The sequence below is a fragment of the Trachymyrmex septentrionalis genome, unplaced genomic scaffold (assembly GCF_001594115.1).
Source record: "Trachymyrmex septentrionalis isolate Tsep2-gDNA-1 unplaced genomic scaffold, Tsep1.0 scaffold13, whole genome shotgun sequence".
NCBI lineage: Eukaryota > Metazoa > Arthropoda > Insecta > Hymenoptera > Formicidae > Trachymyrmex > Trachymyrmex septentrionalis.
This window is the reverse complement of record NW_017304438.1, coordinates 3057906-3071147: the sequence shown is the minus strand read 5'-3', so window position 1 is coordinate 3071147 and position 13242 is coordinate 3057906. Positions and strand designations below refer to the sequence as shown.

General features: G+C 36.4%; 1 protein-coding gene across 2 annotated transcripts; it reads right to left on the bottom strand.

Annotated features, from left to right (window-relative positions):
- Window positions 1–429: 429 nt before the first annotated feature.
- Window positions 430–9526, bottom strand: LOC108756684 (protein borderless). Of its 2 annotated transcripts, none has more exons than XM_018500679.1 (12): window positions 8684–9526; window positions 7989–8131; window positions 5799–6027; window positions 4276–4442; window positions 4050–4194; window positions 3698–3972; window positions 3275–3409; window positions 2923–3182; window positions 1679–1854; window positions 1566–1610; window positions 987–1169; window positions 430–772 (listed from the first exon to the last, which is right to left on the bottom strand). In XM_018500679.1, the coding sequence occupies exons 1-12, from the start codon at window positions 8736–8738 to the stop codon at window positions 549–551; spliced, it is 2037 nt and encodes a 678-aa protein (XP_018356181.1). In that variant the 5' UTR covers window positions 8739–9526; the 3' UTR covers window positions 430–548. The 2 variants fall into 2 exon arrangements, with proteins under 2 accessions (XP_018356181.1, XP_018356182.1); XM_018500680.1 differs by having other exon boundaries at window positions 4276–4412.
- Window positions 9527–13242: the final 3716 nt, after the last annotated feature.

The window sequence follows — 13242 nt, the reverse complement described above, 5'->3', positions numbered from 1 at the left end:
TATATATATATAAAATAAGCATACGCGATTTTTCTTAACTCTCATATTCGACGGTCGACGACCTGCAGTTCGCGTATGAAATCTAGCCATTTATAACGTGCAATTACTTAATAAAGCTGTTAAACGACACACAAAGTATGAGATAATTAGCAATGCAAGAACACTCAGTAGTAACGCGGAGCTCGGCAAATAAAATGGCATTGGCTGTTGGAACGGATGATTCAAGAACATCTGTATTTTTTATCTTACTGTATATATAATAAGATTCTATGTTTCTCGTTTTATGTATTTTTATTTGAATATTGAGTATGGATATTATCATCAATCTTTGATGATAAAATCGCCAGTTCCACTATTAGTTCCACTATCATTTAAAAACAGTTTTTCATTATTTTTAAAATTCGTCTTTTTTTTTTTAGAAATCACACGTCGCTATTTTTTTCTATCTGACATCATTCGTGAGCGACATAAATATTTATAATCGATTATAAAATCGTATGACTATCTTTTTTGTGAGTACACGAGTGCTTTCCATGTGCTTTGCTCGGCTATTTTTCGTTAGTTGGTTGACAGAATCGTTTCCTTGCCCACCATACGGCGGCCAGAGCGGCTGCTAAAAAACCTATACCAGCGACGATTCCCATAGAAATTGCTCTGTTGCGACGATAAGCGGGTACTTCCAGACTGACTCGTTCGCTGGTTGCAAAATCGTCCGTAAGTGACATCGCTGCCACTTCGAAAGTATAAAAACTTTCTTCCTCCAAAGTTTTCACTGAAATATCAATCATAGGGTATATTCAGTACTATCACCGCTCATTAAGCTAAATTTAATGTGATTGATTGAATTTAGAAATAAGAATCAATCACACTTGACTGTTACTTAGCCGCTCGGTGAGCGATTGTAGTACTGAATGCACTCATAAATGTCAATTGTCATTATTAACTTAAGTGTAATTGATAATTTTTACGCAAGAAGAGTCATTCACCTAGATAATAAGTGTCTGTCGTTTCTGCTCTGCCGTATAAATGTTCAGATGGTCCTCTATACCATCTCACAGTGTAAAGTCTAACTAGATTCTTGCCTAGATCGGGTGGTTCCCAAGTGACCAAGTAACCCTCAACCGTTGCTTGAACTCTCACGTTGCGCGGCGGCCCCATGATCTCATTGTCTGCAACACAATCGTGTCACAGCCTTGAAACATTCGATTGAATTATCAAATCATACTCGAGATACATGAGACCATCAAAAGAAATCTCATATACTTTACATATACAGGGTGCCTCTACGGGATTATCTTTTGTGAATAGAGTGGGTTAAATTGAACCGAAAAGTTCTTATTATTTTGCAATTTTCGCAATAGTTAACGAGATAATTAATTTCTGCAAGTGCGGGTACGCACTTATTCAACGATCTTTGGAAATTAATATTTCGTTAACCGGTGCGAAAATTGCAAAATAGTAACTTTTTGATTCAGTTTAATCCGCTTCACCTACTTACGAGAGGTGATCCCATAGACCTGGAACACCCTGTAGATACGTAAACCCTATCATTAAGTTTCTTTTACCTTGCTGGCTGCGATATTCCGACGCCGAGTTCTCATCGATGGAACCTAGAAATAGAAATTTGTTTATTTCACGTATCGTGCTTAAACGTAATCGAGATGACAATTAATTTTACTCGGCTGAGTGAATATTCGAAGTGCCTTGCTAAACATTCCATCGCCATGTTTATCCTGGCTCAATATCATGAACTCATATTCTCGTCCTGAGTTGAGATTATTGACCGTTGCTTCTGTAATTTTTCTCGAAAGAATTTTCATGGTTCTCCATTCTGACGTATCCGTGGGTCTGTACCTACGTAAAAAAAAGCAAGTTTGAAATTACTTGTGAAAAGGGGCTTCGCTGCTATTATAGTGTTATAAATAATTAATTATAATAGTCATTGAAATTGATCAAGTAATTTAAATACAAATGAGAGAGAAAAATGCCATTTTTGGTTAAAATACCTACGTCTTGCTACTTAGTACTATTCATATATAAATACAATTATTAATATTGTGTGCCTTCCAACAAGTGACACAGTATGACACAGTGATCATGTCATCTTTGTTTAACGTTGATAAACAACGGATGTAATGATTCATTGTGTCACACCGTGTCACTTATACCGCTTGTTGGAAGGCACACTTTATAGACTGTGGCCGAATCGATTTGTCGAACTTGAAACATAATCACATGAACTGAAATATATAATAATCTCACCCAATTAAATTAATTGTTTGTCGATTTAATAATAATCCTGATTAGCATTTAAGAAATTTGTTAATAACTAACATGCTTTAATGGTCGAATTGAGGGACGCCTGGAATTCGGGAGGTCTATTCTATAACTTTTTATTGGCAATTTTATTAGCTAGAAATGTCGCGCAGGTATTTTATATAACGAAAAAGCTGTATAACGACAGTATAATGGTACCGAACTGTTATTACAAGTTACAGAATAGGCCTACTGCCCATGTATTCTGTAACTCATTATGATAGTAACGATATCGTTACATTTTGTTGCGCAGTTTTTTACCATATACAAAATCTGCGCAACGATAATATAACGATATGATAATATCGTTATATTATCATAATGAGTTACATAATACAAGAGCTGGATTGGAATCCCGACCGAGGTAACATTTTTCGTAATAAGTTTTTTACAGGTTTTTAGGATGCTAGTCAACATTATTGGACAAATATAAATTAACACTGATTCGTTCTACAGACTGTACATTGAATCGACATACAGTCTGTAGAACCGACAATTGCATTGTATGTTTACATATGAATATTACTAAACACCAAAATCTGCTTTAATCGGAAATAACATTCCTCCCTCTTTTTTGTGTTTAATTATATTTGTAAGATACATTACCATACTGAATATTCCATTTTGGGTCTGACATAACCAGGTACCCATGTCAAAGTGACGGCGTTCTTGCTACTATTAGCGCTCAAATTATATGGCGCTCTAGGTGGTACATTTAGCACCATTAATTCAGTATCCGCGACAACCGTCGCTGCCTCGTTGCTAGCTGCACATTGATATAATCCTCGATCATGTTCTTGAATTCTTTCTATTGTCAGATTACCGCCTATTACGACGGTTCTTTCAAGCGATAAAGGCGTTCCATCCTTTCGTCGAAAAGAGTTCATTTAATTACTAATTAATTAAATTTATTATATGATTAATTGATTGATACATAGAACATCAGGAGACACGGTACTTTATACCACATGATGGTTGGTCGATGTGAGTCGTCTCCATCTCTGGCATCGCAAGGAATTTCTAACGTCTCGCCCAGCTTTCGCATGTATAGATGTTGCGGTGTTACCGTAAACATTGGTGGCCTTTGAACTATCTGTAATAACAAAATTTGAATATTTCGAGCTATCAAGTTTGATTTTGAAAACATTGATCAATTCGTAATAATTGTACTGCTAATCGATTTTTGTATTTTTGTAAATCACATAAACAAATAGCGTGCTTTATCAAAAGAAAGTGTCTATTTTGTTCTAAAAATTGTGTGATTTACAATTTAAGAATGAAAGAGCAATTAATACTTGTCGCGGATTGGTTAACGTGAATCGATCTCTGTTTTCTTTTTTTATATCGCTTCCTACGTCAAGGAACGATGATGAATGTTTACCACAGTAATTAAGGGGCTGGGCCCTTCGGTGCCTAGTTCATTGTAAGGGGTGCAACTGTAACTTCCCGAGTGCGTCTCATCCACTTTGCTAAAATAGAGAGATCCGTTCCTCCTATAGAAGACACCTTGCACGTTGTAAGGATCAAAGAGAAATCCATCTTTCTCCCAACGGAGATTCGTTAGGGGTGGATTCGCTCTGAAGTGGCAGTCCAAGAGGGCTGGTTTTCCATAGGGAAGGTAGACTTCTCGCGGTGCATAGATCACCTTCGCCTTATCTAAATAAGATTGATTATTAATTGATTAGAAATGAAAATTTAACAATATTGTATGGCAGATACGTCGCTGTGCTTACATTGTACATTGAGAAAGGCCGATGCGCTTTGCTGATCTCCAGTTTCTCCAGTCACCATGCAGGTATATTCCCCAAAGTCGCCCATGGCAGCTGATTTTATAATCAATGTTCCATTAGTATCAATAGAAGCTCTTCTTCTGAGATCCTGTTGTGATAATAAATTTTGTAGATACACTTTAAAAGTTTTTCAACAAATAATGTATTATGAAAACAGTGACTGAATAACCTGTATTTCCGGGATCAGTACTCCTTCACGAAACCAATTTACGATTGTACCTTCTCCCTTCGCGACACATTCGAACATGATCGTGTCGCCTTCCATGGCAGTTTTATTGACAGGTGGTATCGCAAGTAGAGTCTCACCTGCAACAGTTGTCGGAAACGGCGACACACCTAGGTTAAACGATTTAACGAGTCTGCCCAGATTCAGGTTAGTAAGCGGCAGCGGGTTATAGTATATTTTTAAAAATTAATTTTTGTATTAGCGATATTATGGCGCGAGGCAACCAATTAGTCATTTATATTCCTTAAGGCAAATTTATTAGCATCTGTATGTTAATGATATATTGTTACCGCATAAGCTCAATATATACACATGACATTTTTGTATTCAGTGTAAATTAAATGTATAAATTCGTCTCGAGGCGATATTTATAGAAATTGCATAATGTTTGGTTTATGATATAATCTTGAATTTACTTGAGCAAGAATAGCTGATTTCCACGATAATTGAGAGTTGTTATTTGAATATTTTATTATCAATCTTCTTTTATATCAAGTAATAGAGTTCGAAAAAGTAAAACAGAATTCCATCAGAGTTAATGAATACAATTCCTTTGATTGATATAATCAACAGATTTAAGTTTGGATACATGATATGTATAATTTTTCTTTAATTCCAATTTAAATCTTTTATCAAAATTTTCTTAAATAATTTAACCTACATTATTTTTTATTAATTATTATAATAATTATAATAAAAATAATTCAAAGAATTATTTTATTTGAATATATATTGTCACGTGCAAAAAACCACGAAGTCAAGTGAGAAAGAAGAAACAAGTAATCCTTTCGAAATAGGCTCCCTGCCTTTAGAGTCATAAACGTCGGAGATGCTTAAATGAACGATTAAATTTGAAGACTCACATCCTACTTGCCAAAAAATTAGAGCGCGAATTTCACAGCTGTGAGCTTGATTAACTTGTACATCGGGCTGACCTAGTTTAATATTCAAGTTCAGTTAGTCGCTGTCAAAGTCTGTTAAAACATTCCATTTTATTGCATTCTTGATAGAGCACGGAAAAAAAATTAATTGAGTGGTACAGCAAATCTATAATTGACTGCGCGAATTCGATATCTGTAACTAAGAAGATTTGGTTCAACAAATCGCTAATGTTATTCAGCTGTCAATTTTGTTACTTTGACATAAAAAATTAACTTAACATAGAAAATTGATTGTCTGTATATATTACGACTGTAGATTTGCTGAATCAGTGAAGTTTTCAGTTTTTTTTTCCGTGAGATATTACTTTAATGATATCAATTATTCATACCTATTATGCATGCTAACAATTGCATCTTATACTCCAGGGGAAATTATGTCAATTAGTTAAAATTCTGTTAATTAAGATAATTAAGATAATCGACAAACGCATCATTAATTTCTGCTGTTTTATTTTTTGTTGTTTTATTTTTTTCTGCGATCTTTAACTACATGCAAATATGAAGAATTGTAAGAGATCAGCTTACCGTCAATGGCGAGGTGAAACCACGTGCCATTGTTTCTCGAATTCGGCGTTCGGTTCGGGAAGATTACCCTGCACTCGTACCAGCCTTGGTCGCTCTCACGAATATTCGTAAGGTTTATACTACCCTGGCCATACCCGCGATGACCGGCATCGTCCAACAAATGTATGCGGCCCTTGTATCTGTGGTCCACCGTGACGTGTCCATCATACCAAGAGAACACTGTACCGGTCTGAAAAAGTTCGAATCAATGAATTATATTTAAATCTGTTTTCAATACTGATAACGTTTTCAACCATAGCGGGTTTTGAAATCTATCTGGATTGGATTAATGCTTGCATGCTGTGGTAGAGCATATGTGTGACGTCATTAATTTAATCCCAGACTGGTTCCAACCTATTACGATCGAAAACGCTATAAAATTCATATTTTCGTAAATTACACGAACACTCGTTGAAACGACGTGAACATTAGGAAACAACATTACTTCGTGCTTAAAGAATATCCGACTGTCTGAGGGACTGATTTTTACATACGGCGGACGTAGGCGAACCTACGTCTTGAGAAAATTACATCGCGTAACGTGATAGTGGCTGCAGGCGATGTTAATTGGGTCATCCTTTCGCGGAATGAAAGACTCACGCGATTCAACGAAGAGCTTTAATATTAAATTCGGGTTTTATTTACGCAAGGTTGCGCACTAATGAACAAGCACGGAGAAATAACCGAGGACACGTTGTATCTCTCACGACATCTTAATTAGTCCGTCGGTCAGTAACACCCACATTCATTTACGACGGGACGAAAATCCTCGAAAGGAGGATACGTCTCGTCTACGGGGGCGGGAATGGCGTTAATCGCTTCTAATCATCTGACAATGCATTAACAGTGACCCACTGGTAGGTCCCCTCATGTCGCAGACTGAACGTGACTAAATATAATGCAGCCTTGCGTCCCGTACTCCAATTACCACGACTAACAGACGAAGAGGGAAGGAGCACCTGTTTTGCATACGCATCAGGGTCCAATCAGAGTTGAGTTTCATTTGATTCTGCGATAGCCACGTGCAATTTGTTTCCGTCATACAGCCACGTCGAATGGCGACATCCGCGAGCATATCTCGCATTTGGACAAATTTATTCTCTTTATCACTTTACTATCGTATTAGCAGTGTCGATATCTCTTCTCTTGAAGGATTTCTTCGATATTGTATAAATCGTTAAACGCCTATCGCTACTCTCTTTTAGTTGGCCGAAGTTATTCTTTTAACTCTAATATGCGAAGTTATCTTACGATCTCTTTATATATATATATATCACGATGCTTGATATCATCTCTCGCATATTATATGTCTCTTTGAAATCGAGAAGATGTAGAAATCCATATCCAGATAGATTGTCATGTAGATGGAATATCGGATATATTTTTGAAGAAATCGAATAATCCACCCTACCTTGAATATTTTTCTTCTGAGTCTCTGCCGGAAGACGACGAAGTACGCGCAGGCACGTCCGTATGCGAATTAGCCGACTAACAACTTGCTTTAACGCTCTTTAATCGTCAATCAGTCAATCGTACGTCGTCGTGTTACCATTATTACGTGCGGTATCTCATTATATACGTACATTGTTAAAGTGGAACGCGTCGCCTCGATTTCTATACGAAATAAGTTTCCTTTTCAAAAAGACTTATTTATAAGTTTTCCTTTTTAAGAAGAGCCGCTACATTTTTTTATACAATCTCTTTTAAAAAATTGCATTTTTTTTCATCTTTTTACATTCTCGGATAAAATCTGTTTTCCTAAAGTTCGCGCATCAGAAATCACATTGAATGTTACGTGTCTACATACACTTTTACTGTTACTTAATATTATAAATACTTGCATAATAAATACGTGCACATTTGGTCCAAGGTAAAATCCAAGGCACGCGTTGAACATAATTTCGATCATGCAACGTGTATTATTGTCCATTATTACAGTTTTCAGTGACACTTATATTATGAATTTGTATAGTTTCTCTTGGATTATACTGTAGCAATTTGTAAACTTGATAATTATTGACGTTACGTCGGTAACATAAATAAAATAAAAGAAAGGCAAGAAAACAAGAATTTTATGATTAAAATATTTCTGCTGAATTCGCATAGCTATTATCTATTGTATAAAGGTTACGAGTTTCTGATTATACTTACATCGCGATTCCATTGAAGAATATATGGAATCGGCGTCTCGTGCGGGAAGTCAAGATCGCAATTAAACACCGCGTACTCTCCTACACCGGCAGTATAATAATTCGGTTCTTTGTCCTCCTCCAGCATCAAGCTCCAGCAGCAGGCTGAAAGAACAAGCGATATGAAATTACATATCGAAAAATCGGGACTGATTTTTGTTGATCTACGCATTCCAGCGGCGTAACATTGTAGATAAATGCCTGTGAGAAGACGTCGCGTGTAAAGTGATATTACACATTGGGACTAATTTCCGGAGAGATTGCGTAATTTTCCGCCGGATTATGCGTGACGATCGAGCGCGTTAACAAAATGATACGTTGTTGTTATCTATTCCCCCCCCCCCCTCGTGTATAAACAGGGTTGACGGCGACCGATTGTAACTACTCGAGTAAATAAAGTTTTTTTTCAGTAGTTAATCTCTCGGCCGCACAGTCTCGAATTGACCTGCCTTTGCCTCGTATTAAATGCCAATCAACGAATTGTGCTGTCTGTCGTTACAGCTTAAAACTCTCAGTTCACGTCTCGTACAGCAATGTCGGTACACAAAATTAAAATTGTCTTTCCTCGTATTTTTGCTCGTTATACGTTTTAAGTGAAAGAAATGAAATCTCTTGAAAATATGCGATAAACTTATGGCTCTCCACAAAATTGTTTACCTTCACAGCAGAGTAAGACTGCCAACAGCTTGTAGAACTTCGCGGCGCGACTCATTGCGGCTTCTTGTGCTCCGATCTTGTCTCACGTTTTTCACTTTATTTATTTATATTGCGTCAACGGACGTGAGAACGCGTTGGCGATGGGTCACACACACTCGGTGACAACGATACCGGCACAGCTATCATCACTTACATTCATCAGCCGCCACCTTCGATTTCAATCGGCACGCGTCACTCTCACGCCACAAATATACGTTTCAATCATCCTTTCCTCCGTTTCCCAAATCGACCGTGACAGCTTGAATCTTCCCACCGAATTTTCTACGCGCTTTCCTAAAATGCCTATTTGAATTCTTTAACGCGGCATTCAGGAGTTCCCTTTGGTGAACGTTGGTTCTACTGTTTAAGCAGCTCGGCTCGATTATCCCCGATGCCCTGGTTTACGTCTTCATCCAGGATACCGGCGAGTTCATTGACATTGAAGAACGCGTTCGCAAATATCCTGCGGCGTGTCGAACGACGTTTCAATTTGACACGAGACAAGGCTGGCTCACCGTAGACAACACTTGCTCCGGAGGCAACACTAGATACAGTAATCGCACTGTACCCGTTCAATCCGAGCGGATACGAAGAGCCAGGAGTAACGAGCACCGGGAGGGGGCTGCGAGGGTGGATGGACCGATGACGATGACGATGCGGGAGGGAGATGAGAGATCATCGCGATTCTACGTTTACGGTGCGTATGCTCTGGTTTGCGTCGCATGCAGGCGAACTTCGACACACCCGTGGCGATACGAATGAACGGCATTGCACAAAACGTGACCTATATATCATACGTGATTAATTTAGTCCTACAAAAGAAGAAAAAAAACATTTGAAATAGTGAATTACAGAGCACAATTGTGCCGTGCCCCTGCTCTGGTACTTCCTCAAACGAGCGTGTTGTCCGATGTCGAATCAGTATTTACGTTCTAATTTTAGTTTTTATTGTAGTTTGTATTCTAAAGAACCGAAAAGCAAACGTATAATGGTATGTACAATTCTTACAGGAATCCCAGTGTTTTATTTATGATAAAAAATAGTGATAAAACACAGTAAGCAATTTTTACTTGTAATAAATAAGTGTCTTTATGTCATGTTGAAATACCAGAATAAATGAATTATTTAGCACACAATGCGGTTGTAAACGTGAGGGATATGATCAAGTGACATTTCGATTTGTTCGCCAGAGTACATTTTTGATGTATAATCCTTGGTGTTGTTGTTCAAGCATGAGAAAAGGGTTCATTCTTACAACGGGAACGGAAGAATTAAACTGCATTCAATTTATCTTCGGTCGCCGACTCATGCTCTTTCATCGCTGTTCTTTCTTGGTCAAAGCTGATTCGAGAGGATTGAGCCCGGTGTGGGGCAGCAAGTAGAGATTAAAAGTTCACTACACCCGGTTGAATATACGAATCCTTGATCTCTTTAAACGACGATGTTTGCGATGGCTGATTTACACAGGTCAGGTTTTAGATTGAAAAATAGTGTTATAATTTATTTATGAGATAATGAGTATAGATACTCTTACCTTGAAACATATTATTGACTTCATTTTAATAAATAATAATATGAAGAATATATATATATATATAATCAATAAAGGAAAGATAATGCCAATGAGAGCCGACACAGTTATACTTGTGTAATCTAAATATAATATACCAATGTCAATAATCAATTACAGACATTTCGATTATAGGATTAGGTCCTCCTCAGTGTATAAGTAACAAATATCGGAGTCAAGTTAATACATTGTAAAAAAAGAGCGGATACAATCATTGAATCATCGTTAGGCTGTTGTCTAAAATTACAAACTTTATTATCGTCTGTCGTATTTAGCTGGATACTCAAATCAGAATTCCGTAATTTAACTAAAATCGAATTAATATTTGAAATTTTTTAAATGATTTGCATAGATGAGTTAAAATTAATTAAATCAGTTAAAAAACTTACATTGCACTCAGTAAACGATCTGTTACAACGCGATGTGATTATCTATATCTTGAGAGCGTGTTTTCGTATTCGCAGTGTTTATATGTATAAAATGTTAGATAGGATAAGAATAAATACTAACATAAAAATACACAAATCTTTAACTTATAAAACAAGGAAACATCATTTTCTCTTAACTAAATCATGGTATAACGGATCCAACAATTCCGTATCGTTTTGTAAATTAAATCCATTTTTTTGTTTTTCGATATGAATAACTTCAGAAATTAATCTTTTATTGAATACTTGTTCTTCGTCTAAAATTTTGATATTGTTCGAAATCGTGATTGTACTCAATTCTATGCTCTGTGATTACTGAGTGTTGTATGGTAATTACGATGTTCATTAATGTTCGTTTTTAATAACCGTTTCATTTATTGCATAAGATGCATCGCAATTTTGGTAATTAATTTTGTAGACCACAGAATGTAATAGTGAAGGTAATTCATCCCTTTGTACTTTTATAAAGGAACTTGATGTACATTAAACCCTATGTACATAGGGTCACACGCTCTCAAGACATAATTACATCGCGTTATAACGGACCATCGTTATGCTAAGTACAATGTAAGTTTTTTAACTGATTTAATTAATTTTAACTCATCGAGCATATGCAAACCATTTCAAAAATTTCAAATATTAACTCGATTTTAGTTAAATTACGGAATTATGGTTTGAGTATCCAGCTAAATACGACAGACGACAATGAAGTTTTTAATTTTATATAACAATCTAACGATGATTTAATAATTATATCTGCCTATCTTTTTTACAACGTATTAACTTGACTCCAATATTTGTTATACACTGAGGAGGATTTAATCCTATGGTTGAAACGTCTGTAATTGGTGATTGACATATACAATATATTATATTTAGATTACACAAGTATAACACAAATATAACCGAGTTGGCTCTCATTGGCATTATCTTTCCTTTACTGGTTTAATCTTTGGAGACTTTTTCAATTTTAATTGTTATATATAAAATATATATAAAATATTCGGATCATGATAGAAAGTGCTTAAATATGAGAAGGATGCGAGAAAGTACGTAAGCTCTTACGATGTCAAAGAAGTCCCTTGAACTCTTTTATTTATACGCCTACGTCGCGTAATTGTCATTTATGAGGCTCTTTTAGCTAAGACGTTAGTTTCCGGTTACGACTTGTTTACCATAGTAAATTCTGCATTCGTGGAATTAAGACCTTTTTTCTGTAAACATATATTTAAAAAGATGTATTAGTAAAAAAGTTATCAAGAATAATAAGAAGGAAGTAAACGACTTTTTGTAATTTTCTTTACAGGTAAAATGTTTCATTTATAAAAAATTATTCTTAAAATACAGAATAATACAGAAATATATTAAAAATTCTGAAATAGAGAGTGCACATATTTGTTTCGTCTGTAAATGTACCGAACTGTGATATTTGTATTTTTCGCATTAAAAATGTCCCTCGATTACGTGACTTGTGTAAAATAAATTTTTCAAAAATATTCTTTATTTTCTGCGAAAGTTTTTTGCGATCAAAATGAGCTGCAAAATGTCACGATGGCGAAATGCTTTTCCCGCAGAGCAACGAGATCATCGATTCTCGATGCGATTCGTGTGCCGAAACTGCTCGACGAGACTGCATCGGAGCAGCCGTGCGTGGGTGACCTCAGATTACGTCACGTCCGTCCCTTGCCGCATTAGCAGACTGCCCACAGCCTTGTCACGCTGTTGAGATAATGGATCCATTCGCATGGATCACGATCCAGGATTGGACGTGCCCGGGACACTGGAAATAAATGCGCGCGTAATGATACCGACCGTATTATTTCATCGTCGACGCAGAAGAGGGAACGGCTCGTTACTGGTTTACCTGTCTGTAATCCGAATTGATCGTGTCTGCCGTTGCAGAATACCTGTTTCACAGAGATGATATATATCATAGGGATGATCTATTTGATGCAGTTCACTAACCTTCGCACGGCATGATTCCAGTCGGTCCAGATCAGGTACAGATTTAGAATTGTAAAAAGGCAGTTTATACCAGAAAGACTGATTGATAATTTTTCAATTTTTTTGATGGTTAAACAATTATTCTTTGTGCGCAGCGATACCTATTCGGCGTAATAATGACTTGAGGTGAAAATGATTCTCTAGAATTTTCATAGAAAAATATTACCCCTCGAGGATCTGTGCGATAGATCTACGTAGATTAGATTTACGATGTAAGACGATTTACGAGGAACAAGAACATATTTTATCATTCTGTGGAAGTAATCGAATTGCTGGTGGAAATTTTTCGAGTGCTTTATCACAAAGGCGCATGATTCCTCACTGGGAAAACAAACTCGTAGCGAACAATTATAAGAAGAATGATTCGTTCTCTGCAATGGAAAACGGTTTCTCCGTGGCGCAAGAAATAATTTATAAAGCTCTATCAAGAGATTTGAATTGACATTTTCAGTATATAAAAATGAATTCCCAGAAGAGAGGAAAGTGAAGAAATCCTTTTGATGAAGCATATCTTCTCG

What these genes read in the sequence shown, in the direction of transcription:
- LOC108756684 (XM_018500679.1), bottom strand. Translation starts at nt 8,738, where the DNA reads ATGAGTCGCGCCGCGAAGTTCTACAAGCTGTTGGCAGTCTTACTCTGC. An exon ending in TTCTTCAATGGAATCGCGAT is followed by an intron (nt 6,028 to 7,988) that starts GTAAGTATAATC and finishes GAACTTTTTCAG; the next exon opens with ACCGGTACAGTGTTCTCTTG. An exon ending in TCGAATATTCACTCAGCCGA is followed by an intron (nt 1,611 to 1,678) that starts GTAAAATTAATT and finishes TTCTATTTCTAG; the next exon opens with GTTCCATCGATGAGAACTCG.